This window comes from Rattus norvegicus, chromosome 15 (genome assembly GCF_021556685.1).
Source record: "Rattus norvegicus strain SHRSP/BbbUtx chromosome 15, alternate assembly SHRSP_T2T, whole genome shotgun sequence".
Classification (NCBI taxonomy): domain Eukaryota; kingdom Metazoa; phylum Chordata; class Mammalia; order Rodentia; family Muridae; genus Rattus; species Rattus norvegicus.
In genome coordinates, this window is record NC_141548.1 from 45,052,290 (window position 1) to 45,078,361 (window position 26,072).

Sequence of the window (26,072 nt, forward strand, 5' to 3'; positions counted from 1 at the left end):
GTCACTTGGGAAGGCCAAGCTAAGGTCTGGGGTTAAGGTACACCGTCAACTTGACTCCAGTCTCCTTCCCCCTCCCACTCCACGCCCCCCCCCCCCAGTCTGTGCAAAGAGGACTCGAGTCCCCGTCAGCTTGCAAGCCAGTCTCAGCTGTAGACAGAGACCAGATCTCACGGAGCACCATCCCGCCTGCGCAGTCTGTAGTCGCAGTTTGCCCCTGAGGTGAAGTGACGTGCACAGGTCCCTTTCTATGGAGAGTCGCAGTCTCTGAAAGCGCAAGCTTCCCCTTCGCTCGCCTAGCAAACCTGCACCGCAGGCGCTGTATCCTCTAGCGGCTAACTCTCGTAGTTCTTCTGTGAGCGCTCACCTACAGCTAGGGGGTCCGGTCAGGAGTCAATTGGCACTCAAACAAGAGCCCAGAGTAGAGAGGAGAGTCTCCCGAATGTAATGATGCTGGGAGGCTCGGGTGCAGCCGCTCGAACCGCGGTGCAGCTGATTGTCTCCTCTACGGCAGATGGTCTTTGAGCACAGATTTGCATTCATTGTCTTCAAATCTGTTTTCGCTCTGGTGTTCTAGATTTCAGCAGCAGATCTACGCGCAGATCAGAATACAAAAAGAGAAGCGAGAAAATAACACCCAGCCAGGAGGATTTTTTTTTTTAATAGGCACCTCCAGCCGTCTAGGGTTTCAGCTATTTTGTGGAGCCGCTGCTTCCCGACCACCAACCTTCGTGACCACAGCGCATGGCGGACAAAGTTTCCAGGACTTCTTCACAGACGCCTCGTGTCTCCTCCGCAGGGTTCCCCGGGCTTCAATGATTGGGGAGGGAAGATAAAAAGGGGGGATTTGAAACTACACCCGCAGTTCTCAGCCAGCCACGCTGTCAGCAACCTCTCCCATCTGCAAAGGTGCGTGCTCCCGCCCTCCCGGGGCTGTTTTCCTTAGCTCCTCCACCAGTTCCCCTTCGCAGTATATTTATTTAAACTGCACTTGAGCCTCATTCGTCCACACTCTGCACTCCTTCCTCTCTTCTCTCCTTTTAACACTTGTGGCCTTCGCACGAAATGATAGTCTCCCTGGAACTCTATGAGACTTGGTAGACCGGTTCAGGAAGATGGATGCTCTGGGGGGAGTGTTTGCGAAAAGCACAAATACAGGTGGTCACATTTTCTGTTTGCTGGCAAGCGTGCACACAGGTCCAAACCCCGGGAATGAATCTGTAAGGTCCCCCTCAGGCGACAAAAACCTGCATCTAGACGCAAACCCGCATAGGCTTCTTTCTCCCGCGGTCGGAGAGAACCATCACGTTTCCAATTCTCAGAGTCCTGCTACTTTGTTTCAGTGCAGGATTTGGGGACCCCCTTCCCACGCAGGCTAAACACTCGGGGCTCTGGCCGGGACTCCCGGCTTGTGGCTTGCAATAGCCTTTCACCTCCCGGACTTCGGGCACCGCAAAGCTTGGCGAACGCTGCGGGAGGACGTCCGCCCGGCTTGCCCAGAGCCGGCCAATCCCGGGCGTCCATGCAAATGAGGCTCCTTATCGGGCCTCGGCTCCGCCTCCCGCGGCCCGGGTTGTAGTAACCATTCATGGGGCCCGCGCGCTGCTGCAGCCGGGCTCTGCGGCTTGCTCAACCACCGCCTCCTCCCGGCTCCGGGTCTTCCCCTCCATCTTACAACTAACTGATCCTGTTGGGGATTTTTTTTTTCTATATCGGAACAGTGGGGAGGAGCAGGGAGGGGGGACAAGGAGGAAGGGGAGAGATCAGGCAGCTATCTATCTCCTCCTGTTTTTCCCAGAACAGGTGATGCTTCTAAATTGTGGCCACTTTCTGGAGAACGCTCTGCAGCTGGAAGGATGCGGGCGACCTAGAGTGGAAGCCCCGAGGCGACAGATCTGAAGCTACCGAGGATAAAAACGCAAAGTTTGCATTGTGCGTGGAGGAAAGGGCTGGCTATTTCTTTCCAGGAGGGCCCCAAACTTCGGCCCTCTGCCGCTTTTCTCGGATTGCTTTGGAGAACACCATTTGCTGGCAGCGCTGGAAAGTCGGGACGGTGTTGTCGTAAAGTCACTTTTAAGGCGACAGTAGAGGACTAGACTTTTTAAATGTTTGGGATTCAAGATACGCTAGGAAGAGGACCAGTTCTGAAAGAAAAGTCGCTGGGTGCCGAGATGGATTCGGTCAGGTCCTGGGTCCGGAATGTCGGCGTGGTGGATGCCAATGTCGCGGCTCAGAGGTAATGAGACGGGAGCGTTGTGCTCTGAAAGTCTCTGGTTGTGTCTGTCTCCCCGTGTTCCTCTCTCCTCTGCTCTCTCTCTCTCTCTGTCCCTGTCTGTCCTTCCAGGCCCTAGGCACTGGGACTCTCCCTGGGTGGGCAGGTCGCTGCGGCCAGGGGAACCCTTTTCAGCAGTCGACACTGGAGTTTCTGAACTACCGAGGTCATGGGTGTTTCTCCTTTACTTCTTCCCCACAGTCTATTCTTTGGGGGCAAAAAATTTTTTATTAAAAGTAGCGTTCAAGCTCACACCGCGGCGTTTACTCCTGGACTCTAGCGGAGCGGTGCGCGAAGATCCGAGCTGGCGGCCGGCGCCGCATCAGAGCCGGCTTTCCGGTCACTAGGTTCCCCACGCTGCCTGAGAGCGCCTCTCCTCCAGCATCTTTCCTGATGGCTTGGAGACTTGGGGAGCCCAGCGGCCAGATGGTGGCGGCGGCGAGAGGATCCGGAGAGGCCTGAGCGGCTGCAGGGAAGGCAAGGCAGCCGGGAGCTCTAGGAAAGGGGACAAGCAAGCGAGTCCTGGGTGAAGGAGAGTGGGCCAAACAGACCGAAGGGGCTGAGAAATTAAAGAGGGTAGACCAAAGCACAGGAGTAGTCGCCGAAGAGGAGAAAATGGAGATCTGTTGCCTGAGCCACAGAGAAGATCAAATCCTCAAGTTGATTTTGTTTCCAAATCTTCGGGTGTAAGGATTAAGACTTGGGTTCCATCCCAAGAAGACATTCCAGTCCCGCTCCCCACTGTCGCTTCTGAACTGAGATTCGTGGCCTTCGTGTCCAGATCTTCAAGGGGCAGCAGCTCTTTACCTTTTCCAAGAGCCCAGAAACTTCTTCCAGCTCTCTCATCTCTCCCTCCGCACTCTGCACCAACCTGCTTAAATCTGGACTTCACATTGAGAAATGACCCCTTTTGCAGATAGGCCACATCTCCAGGTGTCCCGGGTAGAGCGAACTGGCTGCCCTTTAAGGAGTGGCAGCAAAGGCCGCAAGCCGGATGACCGAAGTGGCAGCTGCAGTACCCCGATTGTCACCCCTCCGGAGCAGAATGCTCAGTTGTCCCTGAAGCAGATGGTACTTCGTGGAGACCGCGGCTCTGGGGGTCTGGGGGCTCGCTCCGGCTACAGGAACCAAGGTAGCTCCATAGATCCGCTCCTTAGCAGGGTTTAATGACATCTTCCTCCTGTCTTCCGGTCCAAAATAAAACGTACTTTATCAAAGTTTGAAAAGAAAGTCTGTGATGGTCTAGCCAAAATTACACACTTTCAAAAAAGGTGACTGCGACCGTGCCCAGCACAAGAATCCAGAAGACCTCAGCGCCACCAGGCTGTCCTCACCATATGTCAGTTCGCTGGACTCTACAAGGTTTTCAGTCAAATGTGGCACAATCAGGGACAAGTATATAGGGAGGTCCTGTGTACACATTCAAGGCTCTGGAGGGCTCCGGGTCCGGCTTTACAGAGTCAGGGAATTGGAAAGAACATTTGAGCGCGGGATCATCAGATGGGTCTCTGGTCAGGACGCTGATTGTCTCTTAACATTCTGACTTCTTCACTTGGAGCGGTTTGGGGGATGAAGGTCCTTGAGCCTGGTCCGCTATCCCCAGCAATGACTGGAGGGATTTGATTTTGCGGTGACGCTTTCCTGGATGCAAATTTCGGTAGAGTAAGGCAAAACGTGAGGACAGAGGCTTGGGCTCCAGGCTTCCTTATCTTGCTGTCTGTGGAGCAGGTCCAGAAATTCATTAGCCATGAGTTAAAGGGGGTCACTTGTTCAAATGCAAAAGAACCCTATCCCCTTAAATCTGTGTCGCAGCTTTGAATTTGGGGGACAGACATCTGCGGTTTAGCAGCGTTTCTTAGGACTTCTGCCGGCAGCCCAGCCCCGGTCTTTCAATTCTACTAAAAGTCTTCTGGCGATGGATTCTGGGCGGCTGTATAGCTGGGCAGTGGAAGCAAAGTGTCTATTGCAACCTCTCTGAGGGAGTGTGTTTCTTAATCAGAAATGATAAAGGCTCTGAAAGTTTCGGGTTTGGGTCCCAGGCAGTGGATTTCCTGGCCCTTCTGCAATGTCGTTTGGGTATGTTAGTAACTGCATAACATCCAGTCTTTCTCTCTTTCCCCCTTGTCTTGTTTTCTCCCCCACACTTCTGTGCAGTGGCGTTGCCCTGTCTCGGGCCCACTTTGAAAAGCAACCTCCTTCTAACTTGAGGAAATCCAACTTCTTCCATTTTGTCCTGGCGCTCTACGACAGGCAGGGACAGCCGGTGGAGATTGAGCGCACAGCCTTCGTGGACTTTGTGGAGAATGACAAAGTAAGTGGACCCCTTAAATCACTCCCCCAACCAACCCGGCACTAAGGATTCCATCTGTCACTTGTGACACTCTCCCGCTCGCATCATCGGGGATGATAAATTGAGGCATCTCACCCTCAACTTCTAACTCGGTGGATTTCGAGCACTTCAATGGGCCCCTACCCAAACCAGGCACTTACAGCGGCTGTGCGCCCTAGCATTGGGGTCAGTAATAGCAGCATGCCATCGATTGTCCTCTCAGAAAAAAAGTTTTTTAGAGCTAGTTTTAAAAGTATACCCAAAGCTGCCACTGTCAGCGTTTCTAGGCTTTAAAAAAATTATTATTTTCTCTCAGCAGCGGAGAAAAGGGCAGGGTATAGGTGGGTTGATTCAGTTTTGTGTGGCCAGCTTTCCATGGCTCACTCTATCAGTGACTGAGCGCCTCCCTTGAACTCAAACCCTAATTTGAGAGCTATGTTTGATCCTAAATGAAGGGTTGTTTACCTAAACCATTATATGCCCCGACAGCGGGGACTGAGCCCATTGGCTGTGCAAAGAAAGGGGAACCTGGGGTAGCTAGTTGCCAAGCCCCTGAGCACTGGGAGTGATCACTCCAGATTTTTTTCCGAATGACACTAATGTTGCCTTTTCTAAGGACAGGCAGGCTTACCCATTTTTTTGTAGAGTAGTCCAGCAGCTCATCGAGGACAGACAGACTGGATGGGGACTGCTTAAAGACAGCATTGGTGCTGGGGTCCCTGCATCAGGGCTGGAGACAGGGGTACACTTATGAGATTTTTTAAGAGAGACAAGGGCTGGTGAAGGTCAAGTGGTTGTAGGCCTTGACAAATTTCCCAAGATGGCCAATGGTAGGAGATGTTCCTTGCCATTGGCCTGGGTCTGGACTCAGGTTGGGGTTGTGAGGGGACACTGAAAAGTTCAAGAATGAAGGGTGTCTGTCTTTTCAGGAGCAAGGCAACGAGAAAACCAACAATGGCACTCACTACAAGTTACAGCTCCTTTACAGCAATGGTAAGTAGCTTCTGGGCAAGCAGACAGCTGCTGTGGCTACCTCCTACTGTGCTTGGGAGGTAGAAGGCACAGGCCTGTGGGGACTGTGGGGAGCCTTGGTCCCGGATGGCAGTCGAAGGATGTCTCCCTTCATATCAATTCCATCTAAGTGTCTGTGGCTTGACTGACTGACTGAATCAGGCTCCAGGGTAGGGAAAGGGCTGGGGTGGGAGAGGGTCTTTGCCATCCTTGCCAACTGCCTGTCCCCTCCCACACAGGTGTCCGCACAGAGCAGGACCTCTATGTCAGGCTCATAGACTCAGTCACAAAACAGGTAAGACCAGAAGGGAGACCATTGGTCCCCCACTTCCCGGGTTGTCTGGTGACTTCTGCCTCTTTTGCGATTTACAGTATAGGATTCACACTTCTCTTTACCTCAAGTCTGCTCTGGGGGACCTCCCCTCCCGGCTCTGGTGGCCCTATTTCATCTGCTATGGGGAAATGCTGGGTGTTGGAAGGTGATAATGAGGGGCTGAACGCAGCAAACAATTACTGGAGATTCAGTTCGCTTCTAAGGACGAAGGGGCAAACTTCTTGGGCAGTATTAACCATGCAAATACGCTGGCTCTGTGCTGCGGGAGAGGAGGGAGCTCTCCTCACCACCAAGGAGGGAGAACTGGTTTAGTGCCTGTTCTAAAGTCTCCCCCTTGCCCATCCTTTCTGACAGCCTATTGCCTATGAGGGACAGAATAAGAATCCAGAAATGTGCAGAGTTCTGCTGACACACGAGGTGATGTGCAGGTAAGAAGAACCTTTTCCTTGTGCTTGGCTGGACAGCTGGGGAGGTAGATTTGTCCCTGAGCTCAGAAAGCCCTCCTAGTCTTTAAGGTTCAGGACTGGGAAAGGTAAAGCAGAAGGTGGGTTCCATCCACCTGTCTTCCCAGAATTTCTTCTACAGGGAGGGAAATCTCAGCTGCTGCTTAGGCTAGTCTTGGGGTTGGGGCTGAGCTGGGGGCTTCCACCAGTCTCTGTTACTGCTTTGCCTGCTGAGGGTACATTTCTGAGGGTGCCACTTGTGGAGCTCCTGCTGAGCCCTAGGCACTACCAGAGGGCTGAGAGGTCCATATCCAGGCACTGCCCAGGTCCTAGGCCTCTGTCCAGGGAGATGCCTGGGCTTTTCATGCCCTGCTGGTAAAGTCACTGCTTCCACTGCAAGATTTCACAGCAGCGTCATTTCTTAGGTCAAGAAGGAGTTGTGGGGCAGAAATCATTTTGGGGTTGAGGGGGCAGGGCACAAGTAGGTGCAAAAACCAGGGAGAAACCTGTGCTTGGGACATCTGAGGTTCCAGGAAAGATGGATTCAGAGGCTCACACTGTGAAAGGCACAGTCTGTTGGAGTTCTTGGCTTTCCCACCTGCCCAGCCCATTCTATTTTGAGCCATGCACATTGCCCCCTTTCTTCTACTTAAACAGAAGAAAAATGGGTGCTGATGGTGGTGTAGAGAATTCAGTCTCACATTTAGTCTTTCAACCAATGTTTTCAGAGTGGCTTGTGTGTGCTGTCCAGTGCACGGGGTGTTAATGTCGTCATAAACGGGAGGGCACATGCAGAGGAGGTACAGGGAAGGGCTCTTTTCAGTGGAAAAACGTCAGAGTCTGTTTTGTACACACACAGCTCCCTCTCTCCACAGTTTGACTGGAGGAAAAGCCTTAGTTTTCCTTCTGCCCTCCTCTCATTCTGAGCAGAGGATCTCAGTCTGGGGATAACAGCTGGACACCTAACTTAGTAGGGCTGCTCTTTAGGCACAGCCCACCCCCAACTCCTTAACCAGCCAGTAGGAAGTCATAACAACCGGACATGCTAGTTTCGGTTGTGGCCAAGTATTAGAAAAGCAAATTCACCAAGAGGCAAAGTGGAGGCCTGGCTGTGGCCTCACTAGAAAGAGACTGAGGTACCACAACCTGGGAGGGCCCGGGCAGCAGGCAGACCCTCCATTACCTCAGAGCCCTTGACAGGCAGGTCTGCTGAGAATGAAAAATGGTGTTCTAAGATGGCCTTGTCAGTAATACCTAGACTATGCAGTCACAGCGCTTTGATTTGGTTGGCCAGTCAAAAGGCGTTTTTTTCTGTCACTACCTGTTAAGTATCTTTGTTTGGAGAGGCAGTCTTAAAAGATAAGAAAGGCCCGAGTAGTCCACTGTGTATGACGCCTTCCCATCACTTTAAATAATACTCACGAAATGCATGCAGCGGTAGTTAAGGGTGACATTTTTATTTTTTTTAAGCCTAATCAAAGCCTCCTCATTTTATGCTGTTTCAATAGCAGCATCAAATTTTAAAGCCTCGTTTAGTCCGCATTAGTAACACAAAATAAAAATTTAATGTACTGTAACTTCTCTGCAGCGGAGAGCTGGGGAGACACACTCTTACTTTCCTTCTAAACTAGGTTCTTAAACAAATACTAATTATAGGTGAGGTGAATAAATGATCCATTGGATGGGTTACTGTCTGTAGTGTGTGCGTGCAGGTGTGCATATCTGCATGTGTGTCTGTATCTGTGCATGCATGTGTATATCTGTGCATGTGTGTGTGTATATCTGTACATGCGTGTGTATATCTGTACATGCGTGTGTATATCTGTGTGTGTATATCTGTGAATGTGTGTGTACATCTGTGCATGTATGTATGTGTATGTGTGTGTGTGTGTGGTGTGTGTGTGTGTGTGTGTGTGTGTGTGTGTGTGTGTGTGTGTTGGGAGATGAGAGATATGTGAGTCCGCAGGCACATGGGAACTTCTCACTAGTCAAAAAGGGCTGGTTTTCCTGGAAGGGGAAAAGTTCCTTCTCCTTCATTTGAATAGTCGGTCACAGCTGTCAGTGACGAGCATGAATGAGGTGCCTAGTTCTTCAGTGACCAATTAGTACACATAGTTCCATTGCATGGTCTTGTCTGGCATACCTGGGTACTTCTGGAAATGGTTTGCTATTCTGGATTCATTAATTGTTCTTAGCTTTGATGGTGGGGAAGGTGGTGTGTGTGTGTGTGTGTGTGTGTGTGTGTGTGTGTGTGTGTGTCTATCTGTGAATGTGTGTGTGTATCTGTGCATGTGTGTGTCTATCTGTGAATGTGTGTGTCTGTGCATGTGCGTATATATGCGTGTGTGTGTGTGCATGTATGTCTCTGTGTGTGTCTCTGTGTGTGTCTGTGTGTGTGACAAAACAAAGGGGTGAAATTCATCTCTTTAGGAATAATTTTTTTCCCACTTCCCCAGTGATCTCTGATCCCCTCTTTGCTGCGTTAGTTCATTTTGCCAATTATTAGCAAAGAGATATCTAGGTGTTATGTTGCTGCCTGCCACCCCTGTGCCCTCAATGCTCAGAGGGTTAAAAGATATTATAATTTGAACAGAAGTCGTCTCTAGGCCTACAGCTGGCTAATAACAGAGTTGTATTGAGCGTGAGCAAACCCCACAGCTGTGACTTTTCGCCACAAGGCGAAGGCTAGACAGGGCCCTAATCAGATGGGCCAGCCGGGCAGTGGGGCCAGTGTCTTTATCGGGCCAGATGGTGTGAATTTAGACACTTTTGTTATGCAATCGCAGGGAGGAGTTGGGGAGAAGAAAACAAAACAAAAGCCACCATGCTGTGAGCTTATTTGAGTTTGAAATTAGAGACAGATTTTTGAAAGTTGAGGGTTGAATTTTAAAAACAAGTTTGGAAGGGAAAAGGACACATTAGCTTATCTTAGGCTGGAGTTTGGCTGACTAGACATCCTCAGACTGAGACCGGTGCTTTTTTTTTTTTATTTCCTTCCCCAGCCATCTTTTCATTTGTCTTTCTCTCATTTTTCCTTCTTTCCTGAAAAAAAAATGTTTTTTTTCAGGTAAGAATCAGAATTGTGATAAAAATTTCTCAGACCCAATCCCCCCAACCCCAGCTTGTCTTTGTCTTTCTTTTTTGCTCTTCAAAGATTCCATGAGAAGGAGAAGCCTTGTGGGCAACCTGAGAGTGTTTCAAGCAGAAGATACCCCAAATAAATTGTAGGATAAACCAAACCAAACCTAATCAGACAGGGACTGAGAGAGATGACTTTCACTTTCACAGGTTGAGCAAAAGAAACTCTACAATCTCTCTCCCTCTCTCTCTCTCTCTCTCTCTCTCTCTCTCTCTCTCTCTCTCTCTCTCTCTCTCTCTCTCCTGTAGCCATCCATCCCCCTTTTATAGTCATTGCCAGTTAGACCCTTTAACCCCAGGCCAGTACTGGGAAGGCAGAGGCAGGCAGATTTCTGTAAGCTCAAGGCCAGCCTGGTCTGCAGAGTGAGCTCCAAGACAGCTAGGGCTACACCGAGAAAACATTTCTTAAAAAGCCAAACCAAACCAAACGAAAAATTTCTTCTCGGGAACTTCAGACTGAGGAACCTGTCTGTTGGTGTATAACCCTAAGAGCTTTTAAACTAATGGAGGTAAACCCGAGTCAGTTGTTCAGGCCTTGTCCAGAGAGGGAAGAAAAGGGAGTAAAAAGCGATAATGTCACCCGCGTAATCCAGTTCCTGAGTGCCAGCTACCCATAGTGTCGGTGGACTGTGGGTTTCTATGTGTCTTGGGTTTATTGTTTCTCTTGGTTGTTAGGGATGCTAAGACCGACTGCTGCTTAAGAATCAAATTAGACACAACTAGAGCTTGTTAATGAGAACTTCCTACAAGACCAAACAAAACAAAAACTGGAAAAGGGATTTATTTTAACTGAGAGACCCTGAGAAATTTTAAGGAGCACTCAAATGGGGCAATATAATCGGTTTCTGTTGTGTTTATATTTTTATTATGGAAGTTTAGTACCTCAGTGAATGTCTCCATATCTTTTCTCTGCTGTGTTGATGTTGAGGGGATACTTTAATAGCTTCCTATTGGAAATTAAGGCTCAGTTTCTCTGCATTTTTCCTTCCCTGCCTGACTCCCTCACATTACCCTGGCACCCTGGCACAAGGTGCTTTCCATCTCTCTCTCCACCCCACCCCCCATGGAAAGCAGCTGTATTCAGCTGAGCAATTTTGCAAACTTACGGCCTCCTCAGAATCATGCCTCCCCAAGCTAAACAAACCAGTACATTCTAAGGGCATGTGTGATTGTAATTAAATTGTACCAGCGCTGCACATATTGTTGGGACTAGGCCGACAAGCTGCTGATGTCAAAGGACAGTCTAGCTTTGGAGGTCTTTGGGTGGCTATTGTGGGGGCGGTGTTTGAAAGTATGGTGCTGGCCAAAGTCATTTTGCCTGACCAGCTGAAGTCTTTCTTTGACAGAAAGTCTACTCTAGATACAGGAAAGGTGGGAGCTGGCAACACAGTGGATTGGGAGTTTGCAGGGAATACAGGGGCTTTGGGAGGCTGGAGTAGAGATGGCTGGGATTATTATTATTTTTTTTTAATGGGCGTTAACATTGGGATGAATTGAAATTTTAAAAGTTAAGGCCTAATATAATTTTAAAGGTCAGATATTATTTCAGAAAGTCCCAGTGGTAAAGAAGAGTTAAGATAATTTTTAGTATTTACAATTTGGTGTATGTCTTAGAGCTGTGCCATGATCACTTGATGGGTAGATGTCATTGTCTCTCAAGCGTCTTTCACACTTTGAGGGTGGTGAGGTTGCCCTCTGATTAATCTGCATATCTCTGGGGAGAGAGGTTTCAAAAGTTCCTTAAAACAAGAAAAGAAAAGAAAAAAGGTGGCCTGAGTGTGGGGGTGGGGAGAGGTGGCTGGAGACATGGCTCAGCAGTTCAGACCCAGGTCCAGTTCCTAGCACCCATGTAGAAGAAGCTCATAATGACCTGTAATTTCAGTTCCAGGGGACTCTAAACACTAGGCACACATGTGGTACACATACATGCAGACAAAACACTTGTATGGATGAAGTTGAATGAATAAAATCTTAAAAAATAAAGGTGATGCACACCTTTAATCCAGCACTTGGGAGGCAGAACCAGGCCGATCTTTGTGAGTTTGAGGCCAGTCTGGTCTACAGAACAAAGTCTAGGGCAGGCAGTGCTGTCTTGGAAAAACCCTGTCTTGAGAAACAAAGCCAAACAAATTCTTTTTCTCCCCGTGTTTTGTTTCTACATATGTCTGTATGCGATATGCATGCCTAGTGCCCTAGGTGACTGTGAAAAGGCATTGGATCTGCTGTAGTGGAAGTTATGGATGCTGTGAGCCACCATGTGGTGCTGGGAATCAGTGTGGTGTTGGGTCCTCTAGAAGAGCGGACGGTGCTTTTAACTGCTGAGCCCTCTCTCCCACCTTTTCTTCTGTTTGTATGTATTCAATCCTGAGGAGCATCTGAAGGTGAATGGGCTGCAGAGGGTCACTGAGCAGAACCCTGCCTGGGCTGGGGCAGGTTTTGGGGTCCCTTGTTGCCACGTGGGTCTCCTTCCTGTTTCCTCTTTGTACTATTATAATTTGCATGACCTCTCATTACTTCACCCTCATCAACTTAAACCTAGAAGCCTCTCTAGAGATAACCACCCAAACACTTTCTGGAGAAAGGAAGCAAAACTCAGAGGGATTGAGGATAATGGACTGAGTCCATGTAGTTAGTGATGGGTTAGATGTCAGATGTCTCTTATTCCTGGTCCAGCAGGTTCTCAGTGGTGGTGCCCTAGGTCTGAACTGCAGAGGAGTGGCGTCATGGCAGCACTCACAGCAGACGGTTATTACAAATGTGTATTAGACAGCTCTGGAGCTGGAGAGATAGCTCAGCAGTTAAGAGCACTGGCTACTCTTCCAGAGCTCCCGAGTTCAATTCCCAGCAACCACACAGTGGCCCATGTATTAGATAGCTCCAACTTGTAGGGAGGGTCATGCTTTTCTTATGAGCTATGGATGCCATGGCTACAAGCTCAGTCAACCATACTTGAGAGTGAGCCTTGCAGAGTCTGTGGTTGGATGAGCAGCAGCCGGGGATTTGTGTACTGTGTTGGCCCTTCTCACGTTTGTCTTTTGGGCTGGTGTGTTGCTTCCTCAGGCCATTTGGAGTCTGTTCTCATTGTTGTAGTTGCTGCGGGGACCCTCTCTCACTCTCCATCCCTCCTCCCTTCTGTTTCTCCTTTCCTCAACATTTGTCTGTCTGTCTACCAGGCTCCCTGTACTTTACAGAGGGGGACACTTAGGGAGGCAAAGACTTTAGGACTGGGACTTGGATACATTCAAGTCCTATTTCTGCTCTGACAAAATTGTTAGCTACTCTTCTCCAACTCTGTGTTTTATTTCCTTCCTATTTTAAAACATATAACATTCTTTTTTTAATATGTTCATTTTTATAAAATGTATAAACTTTATAATGTATAAAATTTGTAATATCCATTTTATTTTAAAATGTATAAAATTTATACATTTAAAAATGTATAAATTCTTGTTGTCTTTATCTTTGGAGAATGACAAGAATGAGTGGATAAATAAATGCTTAGAAAGGACACCCAGTTCTCCAGAGAAAGCTGGCAGGCCAATAAGGTTTACTATGACCCAGTCAGTTACTTTTGGTCTATTTTATACATTCTTGCACTCTTTCTTTCTTTAAATATTTATTGGGATACAAAGACCTGAAATACACTTTCATAGATCTCCTCATACAGCCGTGGTTAAGTTACAGACCTGGCTCTTGGGAAAGCTGAGCTCTGCTCCCTTCTAGAGCAGAGAATCTGAGTGAGTTTCATGGCTTCAGATTCAGCGTTTGAAAAAGAAATAGAACATTGTTGCAAAGTTAGCTGTGGTGCATCTTAAAGAACTGAGGCTACGCTTGGCCATTTCAGGGTGTTCTTATGCTGTATGTTTATTGAACCTCTTCAGTTTGACACAATTTCTCTCATCGTTTTGATTCCTTCGCACCCTGTAGCCGATGCTGCGAGAAAAAGAGCTGTGGGAACCGGAATGAGACCCCGTCAGACCCCGTCATCATCGACAGGTAGGGGAATGCGATTTCTGCTCTTTAGTTTCTTTCCTCCGTGAGTCTCAACTCTGAGGACTGATCCTGAGGGACTTTGCTGAATGTTTGGCTTTGTATTTTCTACAAGGCATGAAGGTCCTGCAGCCAGGATTTCCTCATGTTGGCGACTTCTCTGGAAAGAAATCAGGATCTTCCCTTTATTTTTCTTTATCCGTACTTTTATTTAATCTTTGGTGTTTTAAGATGTGGCTTTGTTTTACAGCACAGGTTATACTTAAATGTGTGTGCTCTTGGTGCCTCAGCCTCCCAAGTGCTGGGGTATAGACCTATGCTGGGACCTTCCTTTCAGAAGGTGTACCTTTAAATTACTGGCAGTTATTTGTTTGTCAACTAACTTTGGCCTTATAATGTATATGAATGACAGAGGATGGTGAGGCCTTTGTCCAACCCCTGCCCCTCTCTGGCAGGGTTTGGTCAATCCTTTCTCTGGAGGAATCGGTATACCCCAAACTCAATGGACATTTTTTTTTTTAAACCATGTTTTGTGGCTTTTGCTGGACTTGAAGTCTGTCATCTCAGGTAACCATGTATGGGCTCCTGACAAATTCGCTCTTGTACTGAGGAAGAGTCCTTCCTGCCACACAGGACCATAGTCTGGGTTCTTTGCTATGTTCAGAGTGAGATAGATTCTCTGGGACAGGCTGCTAATTCACTGAAATGTGATTTAGGCATCCTCAGCTGTCTGTTTTTGTGATTGGAAACAGAACTTACAAACCTACGAAGAAATACCAAATTAACTTCCAGCAATCATGTAATTTTTAAAGAAACCCCATATTCCCATCCCTAATTTTTTCTCTTTCGTTAAAAAACAGGAAGAATTCCCTGTTGCTTCTTTCTGTGGGTTTTCAGGTTTCTAGCCAGGTCCTGAAATGGTTTGGAGAGACCTCCGTCTCCAAAGTTGTTATTCTAATATTCAGTACAGTCTCAGTGGGGAGGATGGGACCTCTGGCACGCTTCCCAGGAAAGTCAGTTCCCTCTCTGCACGGAGAGTATAGCACAGCCATAGGGACTTGGGAGGCTGGACTTTTGAGCCTGTCCTAGCTCTTGACCTTGGCCAAAGCACTCAGCATCACTGTTCATCCATAGTAAAGTGATGGCTGCCAGGGGGGTGCTGCCTGCCTCTGTAGGATGATGCAGGAGATGATGGAGATGCTTTGAACAGGGTACTGAACAGTGGAAAGTGTTCGTGGGATGTGTATGGCAATTTAGAGGGGGATGTTTGAAGTTTCTCTGGTATTTATAAAAATCATACACACACACACACACACACACACATGTATGTATGTATATACCACTGGGAGAATTTTCCAGGGCCATTCATCTTTCTCATTTTATAGATTAAAAATACAATACAAAACAAAACAAAGAAACGGAGCCCCAGAGTGGTGACATCATGTGCACAGTTGGTGTAGCAGAATTGGCACCAGAGTACAGTAGAAGTTGCTGTCAGGTTCATGCTCCTTTCAATTCAACACTTGCATTCTCCCAGCATGCTCTCTGTTCTAACAAGTGCACAGGGCCTGCTGACCACACAGAATATCACCTCTGCCCTTCTCACACTGCCTTTGGGGTCTTCTGGGAACTGGAAGCGTATGCAAGTGACTAGATACAAGTCTTGCCCTTTGAACTGTGTACACAAGCTCACTGATCTTCATCTAGTCTTGGTGGTGTGTGTGTGTGTGTGTGTGTGTGTGTGTGTGTGTGTGTGTGTGTGTTTGTGTGTGTGTTTATGTGTGTTCATGTCTGTGAGTGTGCTGCCACAGTGCTTGTGGTGAAGTTCAGAGAACGACTTCAAATATTGGTCGTTGATTTCCACCTTGTTCATGGTAGGGTCTTTGCTTATCCACTGCTACTTTCCCTAAGCTAGCTGGCCCACCAGTGTCTGGGCAGTGTCCTGTTTCATCCTCCCATCCCCCTGCAGGGGGCGCCAGTTTCATAGACACTCGTGCTACTGAGTCTGGCTTTTATGTGGGTTCTAGGGATCCAAACAAGAGTTCTCAGACATGTGCTGTAAGCACTCCCCCGACTTTGCCCAGCTCTCATATAGTCTTTCTCACTAACTCCAGTCCCTCTTTCAAGACGGTTATCTGGTTTCGTGACTGTCATATCTCTTCTCGGAATGAATACACCATAGACCAGTTTTACAAATGCTTGCAAAGAGTAAATGCTAAAGGACCCTTGCATCTTCAAGCACACATCCCATTGAGCTTTTACTTTAAATGCTGCTAGTGAAATGCATTCATGCATAAAGCTAGATGTGCTCTCAGAAGTACATGGTAAAAAGCGCCAAAGAACTGGGAGGGGAGGTTGCTGCATGTCTTTAAGCCCAGCACTCAGGAGGCAGAGGCAGGAGAATATATGTCAGTTTGAGGCAGCTGGGGCTACAAAGAGTTTCAAGACTTCCAAAGCTACACAGAGAAACTCTGACCGGAAAAACAAAACAAAACAAACAAACAGTAACAAAGAAAGCAGTCTTTAAAAAATGGTATGTACTCGTCTGTGTGGGGGTTTGTACACAGGAGTGCGTTCCAGTCAAGGCCAGGAGGGGACGTTGGGGTGGCTAGAGGTGAATCCTAGGAACTGAACTCTGGTCCTCCTAGAGAGCAGTTTAAGTTCTTTTTTTTTTTTTTTCCTTTTTTTCCGGAGCTGGGGACCGAACCCAGGGCCTTGTGCTTGCTAGGCAAGCGCTCTACCACTGAGCTAAATCCCCAACCCCCAGTTTAAGTTCTTAACCACTTAGCTATCTCCGCAGTTCCCAGAAGGCAACATTCTTTCTTTCTTCTATGGAAACAAGAGAGTTTCATATTAGATGTCTTCATGGGCTATGTTAAAATGCTTTACATTTTTCTAAGATGGTCGAAATTGTGTCCTTACAAGTTTAATGTGACAGTGGCATTTGTTTTAACCATTGTATATACATCGAAACAGTCCAGGGAAGTCTCCGAGTCACCTGAAATACGTGTTACTTCCAAAGCACTGCCCATGTACACATGCAAATACACACAGAACAGTAATATAAGATTGTCTAACGCCAGGCCTTAGAGAACTGACGTTATTATGACCATAGTATCTGTGTGCCTTCCTTATTGTAGAGTCCTTTTCTGAAGACATGGCTTCCTCACCAGAGCCTAATCTTGCTGTTCTAAATGTCTCTTGGGCATAACCTCCATTTTAAGGTCTTGCCTTCATTTTAAGAAGTGAGAAGGCATGCAGTCAGGCCCCCATTTGTTGGGTGGTAAGGTGTAGCTTGTATCGTCCAGCGGTTTGGTTAGCCTGTACATATGGTCTTTGGGTTCGACGCCTGCCAGTGTAAAGGTGTTGCATTCCCTTGTGGAGCACCAAACGGGTGCAAAGCAGTCGATTTCAGCTTTCCTCTGAGTAAACGTAGAGGTCTCTCCTTTGCCCTTGCTCCTATACTACCAGCTAATTATCTCACCCTTCACGCCCAGCCTCACCAGATGCAGTTAATTTACACGTCTCTCTTTGAGCATCCTCACCGTGCAGGCACATCCCCACTCCATCCACTCCAGCCCAAGGGAAGACAACTTACTTCCTTGGATTTGTGAGTGTTCATGGGAGAGGGAGGCACAAGCATGATTCTTTAACTTTCCATCCCTTTTCAAGGATCTCTTTTATATTCATGTATGTATGTATGTATGTATGTATGTATGCATGCATGTAATACATGTATGTATTGCCTTGGTGACTGCAGCACTGCAGTGAAAGGATCCAGGTGCATCAATGCTTTCCTTCTATGAATCAAAGAGAGATAATGGAATGGGAGGCAGAAAAAGTCATCTTAGACATGGCCTCCACATCAGCAATGGGCAATTAGAGTCTTTGGTCAGGATCAGGCAAAGAGCATTCCTACACAAGAGATTCTGGGCTGCTACCAGATGACTGTGTTTCCCAAGGAGCACTTGTGATCACATTTCAGCAATGCTCAGTTTCCAACAGGCTGCTCTGAATTCAAAAGGTGGTGTTCAACATCGTGTGGCCCCTTAATTGATGGCTAGATTCCACAGTAGGGGAGACTTAGTTTCTGTTTCCAAGACTTAGCCCCAAACTTAAGAGTTGTATCCTGCTAACTGGTTCCCTACCTTGATTGCTTTAGGAACATACACCTATTTTGTGTGTGTGTGTGCATATGTGTGTGTGCATATGTGTGTGTGCATATGTGTGTGTATGTGTGTGTGAGCATGCACGTGTGTGTATATATATGAGATTTGTTTTTTATTGTATTTTCATGAATGTTTTGTCTATATGTATGTCTGGGTACTATGTGGGTACAATGTCTCAGAGGTCAGAAGAGGGTGCTGACCCCACTGGAACTGGAGTTAGAGATATTTGTCAGACACTATGGGTACTGGAAATCAAACCTGTGTCCTCTGGAAGGGCAGTTAGTTCATTTAACTACTCAGCTGTCTCTCCAGCCCCTTTCAGGTCAGGGTTTCTCTCTGTAGCCCTGGTTGTCCTGGAACTCACTCTGTAGACCAGGCTGGCCTTGAACTCATAGCTCCACCAGCCCTTGCCTCCCGAGTGCTGGAGTTAAAGGTATGTGCCACCACCGCCTGGATCTATTTTCTTATTCTTAGTTGTATCTTCAGCATGCTTTTGTGAAGTTTTGGGTAACCACACCTTCTTCCAAAAAGCTAGGTTAATACCCAGGCCAGAAGAACTTACAAGCATTTGCAAAACCACTGAAAAGTCACGTGAAGGGAGGGCCCCACTTTTTAGTACAAAAATGCAAAGTTCTTCTCTGGGAAAATATAAAACATGACAGATATATTACTTATTTTATGTTGCTGACCTGATAGAGCTCTGTTTTGATGAGGGGTTGGAGGAGGTCCAACAAGGTGGAGAAGGAGGGGAACGGGTCAGTGTTGTAGCAGCAGGAGCCAGCAGAAGTTGCTTAGTAAATGGCCTGGACCAGGAAGCAGAGAGTCTTCAGCTGGAGGTGGGCAGAGCTGTATCCCTTAACCCTGTAGCCAGCTAGGCCCCGTGAGACAGACATTCAAAACAGCGCCACCATCTGGTAGCCAAGTGTTTTGTGTTCAATCAGTAACAATGACACAATTCCCTCTGTGGTCCTCGGCTTCTTTTGGTTGCGAAGACCTGTCTGGTAAATAGAAATAGTTTCTATTTTGTGGTTCTGAGGGAAGCTCTAACTCAGCCCTGGGGTTGGATAAAACCTCATAGTTTGTTCACAGGAAGAAAGTTTTAGGGACAAGCACATAATTGGATTGGTGTGGCCTTCACCTTTTAGCATTTTATCTGCAAAGCAGTTCACACTCAGGAACTTTGCAACTCTCTCTCTTTCTCTCTAACACATATATACACATATATAAACACATACACATGTGTGCACACACATACACCACAGAAAACCCAACAAAACAAAATAAAAAAACCTTATAATGTTTTCAATAAATTTATGACTTTGCATTGGTCTGTCTTCAAAGCTTTCCTGGGGTACATGGGCTGGGTAGACACATTTGTAATTCCATCCTTCCCCATGAACACTTGGGCAGATACAGAGGACAGACTCCTTTTTGAATTCTTACAATATTGATCGATCGTGTGAGTATGCACTTGCTTCAATACATGTGTGGTGGTCAGAGGACAACATGAAGGATTTACCCCACCCCTGCTCAGGAGTATCCTTCCAAATATTGATGTGTTTTTATATAGTTTTCTTTTTCAAGAAGCCAAATGAGCATCAGAATGGCTGTGATTCAGAAAGTTTCTTCAAACAGCATCTAGAGTTCAACTGCCCACAAAGACTTTTTGAGACGCTTTCTCTTCTTCAAAGCCTTTTTTCTTTTGGTATGTTTGTTTAAACCATAGTAAAATATATGTAACATGAAATTTACCATCTTGACCATGATGAAGCTTGCAGTTTAGTCTGGCACATTGTCATGTGACATATGTCATGGATAGCTGTCTCTGCTATCCATCCGTAGAACAGTGTCTAGTCTTTTGAAAGTAGAACGCTGTACCTATTAAACAACTCTCTATTCCTTCCTAGTCAAAGCTTCTGGTACCTCCTGAATCCTATATAATGGACTTGTGCATCTCTGCTCTTCTGTGACTGGCTTGTTTCACTTAGCATAGTATCTTCAAGGCATTGCCACGTTGCAGGATGTGTGTGTGTGTGTGTGTGAGTGTGTGGTATGAGTGTACATGCATGTGGAGACCAGAAGTTGAAAGCCAGTATCTTCCTTTGCTTCTTTCTACCTTGATTTTTGAGATAAGCCTTCTCACCGGTCTGGAACTCACTGATCAGCTGGATTGGTTGACCAGCAAGCTCTAGTGCTCCTCCTGTCTTTGCCTCCTTAGTGCTGAGTTTATGGGCACATGCTGCCTTCTGTGTGGCTTTTTACATGGATTTTGGGGATCTGCACACAGGTCCTCAGGCCTTCATAGCAAGTCCTTAATTGACTGAGACGTTTCCACCGTCCCCGTTTAAATAAAGTTTTCTTCATTTCCAGCTGTCATCTCGGTAGGCATTCTTACCAGGGGCCGTTATCCTTATGCCAGTCTTCTGTCTGTTATGTCCATCCTTCCTCCAGCTCCTAGAATAACTTCTTCCCATCTCTGACTGCCCTGTAGACTACTAGTCTACCTTCCTCCTGAGAATCACAGCTTAGATGCCCTTTCCTTGGCTATTGTCTTTCCCCTCTCATGAGTGTGTCACTCACAATGTGGAGCTTCTTAAGGGATAGAAGCATGCAGAGAGTCACTGTGGGGTGGAAGTCCTAAGTGTTTTTGCTTTGTGTGTTCAAGATAATGTCCATCCTGGATGGACAGGGAGCTCTGTGCCTTATCAAATGAATAGATTTAATCCCATCCATCTGTGTTCCCGGTTTGTGGTATAGTCCTTGCTTGCCCTTTTATTCCAGAGACTGCACTCAGGTCACCCTTGGACTTGAGCCCTGCAAAGCCACTGAGGCCAGTGTTCAGGCTGTGACCACTCTCTCCTTTTCCCCAGAAAAGGGCAAGTCAGATAGCTTACAGTCACTTTCCTCCAACAACTAATGTTTCGCTAATATTTAATTGGTACTCATTGTGTGCTGGTCATTATGCTAACCAACTTGTGGTAATTAAGTAGCTCCAGTAGTTGCTTTAAAAAACTCAACTATATGTATGGGGGTGTAGATCAGTCTCAAGAAGTTGTGGGTCACTTGGTTAAGGTCATGAGTTTCAGCAGGAAAATCAGATTTTACTCCCTCATGTAGTTAGAGAGTTAAAGCAGTTTGGTACTGTGGAGGGGGAAACGTCCAGAATTCAGAGCCTTTGAAAGCAGGGAGACTTGGGAGCATGACAAGTAAGGACCCCTGATGGGAGCAGTGGAGCAGGAAGCAGGGATGCTGGCAGGAATTGCTGGCCTCTGCAACGTGTTAGCTGAGATTGCATAAGTCACATTCACCTGTGAGATAGACTTGGGGCTGTGTCAGCCCTCACTGTTGCCATCCAGATCAGGATCTGGGCACCTTCTCACCTACTAATCATCTGTGTAATGTTACAGAGGCCACGGGCCACCTCTCAGCCTCAGTTTCCCTCTTTGTAAAAAGAGCTGCATCAGATTAGGAGTCTAATTACTCTGCTTGTAACTGTAAGCCCAGAAGTAAGTTCCAGATGTGACAGTCTGTGCTCATCAGTGATGCTTAAAGCTGCTGACCTCTGGGAAGACGCCCGTCTCCGGAGTCGGGGCACCTAGCTAATACTGTTAAGAGGCCACAAAAGCCTGGTCTTGGGCTACTTGCATGTGTGTGTGTGTGTGTGTGTGTGTGTGTGTGTGTGTGTGTGTGTGTGTTTGAGTATGTGTTTGTACATTTGTGTGTGTGTATGTGTGTGAAAACTCCACCTCTCTACCCACCCACTCGGGAAGGTTTAGGTTTTTTTTGTTTTTTGTTTTAAAATAAAAACATCAATTATCTATTGAATTGTTCATTCTTTTATGTTTTTTCTGTTGTTTCCTAAGGAAACTTCTGCTATTTTCTCGACCCTTTTGGAGAGCTACAGTTAGGAAAGGGGTCACTCAGGAAAGGTGGCCCTGCCACCTGTGATGTAGAAAGACTGTTATCCTGTGTCAAGGAACTTCCCTAGGGGATGATTAAACCGAGGAAGACGAAACAAAACAAACCTTTCTTCTAGGAAGTGGTTCCTGGGCTATCACTTGGTTGGTGGAGTGCTTGCCTAGCATGCAGGAGGCCCTGGGCTCAACCCTCAGCAAGATATAAGATAGGGTGTGGTAGCACACACTTACCATCAGCACTTGGGAGGTGAACGCAGGAGGGTTAGAAATTCAAGGTTATGTTTTGGCTGTATAGTAAGTTCAGGGCTAGCCTGGGTTACACAAAGCTCAAAAACAAAACACCCCCCCCAATAAAATCTCTTCCTACTATTCAGAAGGTGGTTTTGGGTCCATGAACAACTAAATATGCACAAAGTGAACAGTACTTATCAATCAGTAGACAGCAGGTCATTGGTCATTTCTTGCTCCATGACTCCCGGCACTAGGGTACCAGTCTGAAGCATCTGTGCTCTTCTTTTGATAGTCTGTTTCCTCCTAGACTGTCCACCCTAGGTTTGTGGTAGATTAGTTTTTTCCAAATCCAAATCCTATCCTGTTGTCAGGACCTGATTCAGATTCTGCGTCCTCAGAGCAATCGGTTTCAATAACCAAGGTCTTTTCACTTGTCTCATTGTGGCTGGATGCATAGAGACTATTTCTTATCCCTTCTCATGTTTGCCTTTCCCTGCATGGTCTTATTTTGGTGCCATATGTCATTTAAGGCTAAAGTGCAGGATTGTCAAGACATTTGTTTGTGAAACCGCCTCTCCCTTTGAGTTGTATTAAATACATTAAATTACCGGTCGGTGTACATGATACAGTGTGTGTGTGTGTGTGTGTGTGTGTGCATGTGCGTGTGTGTATGTGTGTGTGTGCGTGCTAGAGATGGGGTTAGGGGTTGTATCTAGGGTGCCCACACATGCTAGGAAAGTTCTTGGTTCCCGCAGTCCTGAATAGTTTTTTTTTTTTTTTTTTTTTTTTTTTAAGCAAGGGGTGGTAGAGATAGCTCAGTGATTAAAAATACTTCTTGCTCCAGGTTTGGTTTCCAGTGTGCACATTGTGGTTCATAACCATTGGTAGCTCTAATTCCAGGGGATCCCATGCCCTCTTCTGACCTCTGTAGATATCAAATATGCATTTAGATCATAGGCATACCCATAGGAAAACAAACATATACATAAAACAAAAATAAATACAATTAAAAAAAAAGCCACAGCAACCATCCCGTTTCTCCTGATATGTTTTTGCTGATATGTTTGGATGTCAGGGGCATTCAGTCGATGTTAACTGGCAGGGTGATTTTTCACTGCTAACCCTTGAGGGGTTTGCCAGTTCACAGAGGGACTTTCCTATAACTGTAATCAGTTGACAATGGCCTAGCAATCTTAGCTCCAGTGGTTGATAGACAAGAAAAAAATTTCCAAGAATAGATGCATGAGGTTATAAAGCAGAGTGAATCTGCATCTGTTCAGGAAGTGCTTGCTAAGGGCCTATTATGTCATGAACTTTGCTTTGTGCCCCAAGGAGTAAGACTGACCAGAAACAAAGATCTTCCTTCAAGACTTTATTGTTTAGGCAGAAAGACAAATGCAGAGGCACACAGGAGACAGAGGTGGAAACCTCCAGGGCATGTGAAGAGCAGAGGCCATTCCGCAGAGGTGGGTGTGGTGAAGGTTATATTGGCAGACCTGGGGCTGAAGGACCTCTGGAAGGGCTGAGTGTGAGAGAAGGAATCGTGGGAAGGAACATATTTCCTGAATCTACTGGTGAGTTTAGAAGTGCCTGGGCATTGTGAAGGGAAGGAGGTTTGAAGATTATTTAAGATCAGATTTTTTGAGGGACTTGGCCCATGAAAGCATTGGGCCAATATTTTATTGACAACAGGCGACACAAAGGACACAAAAACTACAGTTGTAAGTTCAAAGTAGCATTTTAAAGAAAGAACTTGGAGAATAGATGAGTGGATTAGAAAATGGCAGATGAAAGGGGACTTCCCATTAGAAAGTCAGCTCTTGGGGGTTGGGGATTTAGCTCAGTGGTAGAGCGCTTGCCTAGCAAGCACAAGGCCCTGGGTTCGGTCCCCAGCTCCGAAAAAAAAAAAAAAAAAAAAAAAAAAAAAAAAAAAAAGAAAGTCAGCTCTTCCCTGTCACCTGTGTCAATCACCTCAGGAAAGTTCATCTTCTTGCCTCTCTATATCCCACTTCCTTCCCCTTCCCACTCTAATGCTGATGTTGCCACTTGTCCCCATGAATATGCGCTGCCCCCTCCCCCCTTTGTTCACCCAGAAGCTTCGATCCCTTACAAAGTGCTGCTGCTATACCATCTGGCAATCTGTGAATTTTTTAGTAGCCTCGATGTTGGTGAGAAAGCAGAGCCTCTAAGTCTAGCATTCAAACCATTTGTAAGTAATTCTTAAATGACAGGAGGGAAAGCCAACCTGGTTCTCCATTCCGAGACTTCTTTCCTTCCAAAGGCTTTGCTTAATCTCCCCCACCAATCTCCAGTGAAATCTTCCCCCTCCCCCCGTCTGGCCCACCGGGTGCATGGGGTCATTGAGAATGGACAGTTTTTTTTGCTTCAGATTTTTTTCTTATAAAGTTCTATGATATGATCAAATAACAGATTTGCCAAGGAATGGATGAGTCAGGATGATTAAGAGAACAAAGCTTTGAAAATGGGCTCTGTGACCAAAAAGAAATCGATATTTGTTTCTAAAAAATATGACTCTTCCTAAACTTGTCCTCCTGTCTGACACTGGAGCAGCAGAGTTGTGGAGCTGGGAAAGATTAAGATAAAGATAGCTGGGGGTATAACCCAGTAGTAGAGAGCTCACTTAGCAGGGGTAAGGCCTCAGTTCAAACCCTCCCCCCCCCAAAAAAAATTATTACATGGTAAGTGTGTGTGTGTGTCTGGTTTTTTTTAAATTTATGCTTTCTTTTTATTTCTTTTTTTATTTATATATCTGTGTTTGTGTGATATATGCCACATATGTGCAACTGCTTGCGGGGACCAGAAGAGGGTGGTGGGTTCCACGGAGCTAGGATTACAAACCATTGTCAGCTGCCTAAGATAGGTACTAGGAATCAGGTTTGAGTTCTCTGGAAGAGCAGCAAACACTCCTAATGCTGGGCCATTTCTCCAGTCTGTCTTTATTTTTATATTTGGGTAAATGGGCCTGAGTAAGTTATTTTGGGTCTATTTTTGACTCAGCCAAGAAACTCACAGGTCACATGGTTGGGAGATGAGACATACATGTCAAAGGGATGAGAAAATGTTGTCTACGTGACTTGGAGACTTGAGGACCTGTCCACTAGGACTTGAAAGACTATGTGGGCATTGATCAAAATCTTGTAGGAATTATTCTTTGAGGTTTTTGTTTCCACATTAATTTAGAGCTAAAATCGGAGGCTCATTTCTCTGAAAGGAAGTTAAGGGAAGAGGGCTTCTTGTCTGATGGTCAATCTAAGCGCAAGTCTATGAGGTGTGCACTTGTTGGTGGCTTTTTTTTTTTTGTCAGATTGACACAAACTAGAGTCATCTGAAATGAGGGAACCTCAGCTTAAAAAAATGCCTCTGAGAGACTGACGAGCTTCTGGGGCATTTCTTTGATGGATGTGGGAAGGCTCAGCCTATTGTGGGCAGTGCCATCCCTGTCTAGTGGCTGTGTGGCATATAAGGATGTAATCAGAACAAGCCAATAAGTGGTGTTCCTCCACTGCTTCCATTGCAGTTCTTGCCTTGAGTTCTTGCCCTGACTTCCCTCAGTGATGCACTGTGCCTTGAGAGTTCTACAAAGAAAAAGGCACTTTACTTTCCAAGTTGCTTTTGGTCACGGATAAGGATAAGGTATTTGCATTAGTTGAAGGACTCTCCTCCTGGAAGGTTTTGTTCTAGACTCAAAATTACTACAGTAGGCATACTTCTCCACAAAGACCACTGGGAAGACAGAGCTGGGGCTGGGGCGCAGCACAGCAGTCTCTCTCTTATTACAAAACCTTGTGAGACAGGAATAAGGAAGAAATTCTTCTTCCACAGATACAATGGCAGGGAAGGAGACATTTGCAGGAAGGGGACTCCTGGGTGTAGGCTGATACTTCAGGGACAACAGCTGTATGCTATGTGCCCCATATAATGCCAGAGCTTTCTCAAAGGACAGATCACAAGACAGCACTAAGGGGAGGTTGGAACCATGGTAGATGCAAATGCTTTCATACCTGGTCCTTCCAGGAAAGCCGTGAGGTGGGTCTCTATGGAAACAAGGGGAGTTTTATCTTCATGAGAGCAGAAGGTATTTTTCCAGTTCATTCAAAGGTGTCCCTCACTTATTTTTAACTACATGCCTACATGCTGGCATTCTCACCCCATATTTCAAGGGATAAAACCCAACCATAGATGAATGTTTTTATAAGCCAGGTGGCAGGTCAAAGACTCAT

General features: G+C 46.4%; 1 protein-coding gene across 3 annotated transcripts in view; it reads left to right on the forward strand.

Annotated features, from left to right (window-relative positions):
• Window positions 1–224: 224 nt before the first annotated feature.
• Ebf2 (EBF transcription factor 2) overlaps window positions 225–26,072 on the forward strand; it is a 199,014-nt gene continuing 173,166 nt past the window's right edge. The window contains exons 1-7 of one of the 3 annotated variants that reach the window (NM_001431586.1): window positions 225–906; window positions 1,801–2,233; window positions 4,424–4,580; window positions 5,528–5,591; window positions 5,849–5,904; window positions 6,298–6,371; window positions 13,452–13,520. In NM_001431586.1, coding sequence (NP_001418515.1) covers window positions 2,103–2,233; window positions 4,424–4,580; window positions 5,528–5,591; window positions 5,849–5,904; window positions 6,298–6,371; window positions 13,452–13,520 — 551 coding nt within the window. In that variant the 5' untranslated portion in view covers window positions 225–906; window positions 1,801–2,102. Of the gene's footprint in view, window positions 907–1,554; window positions 2,234–4,423; window positions 4,581–5,527; window positions 5,592–5,848; window positions 5,905–6,297; window positions 6,372–13,451; window positions 13,521–26,072 lie in introns of those variants that run through there. The other 2 variants (NM_001108383.1, NM_001431585.1) reach the window with 2 other exon arrangements.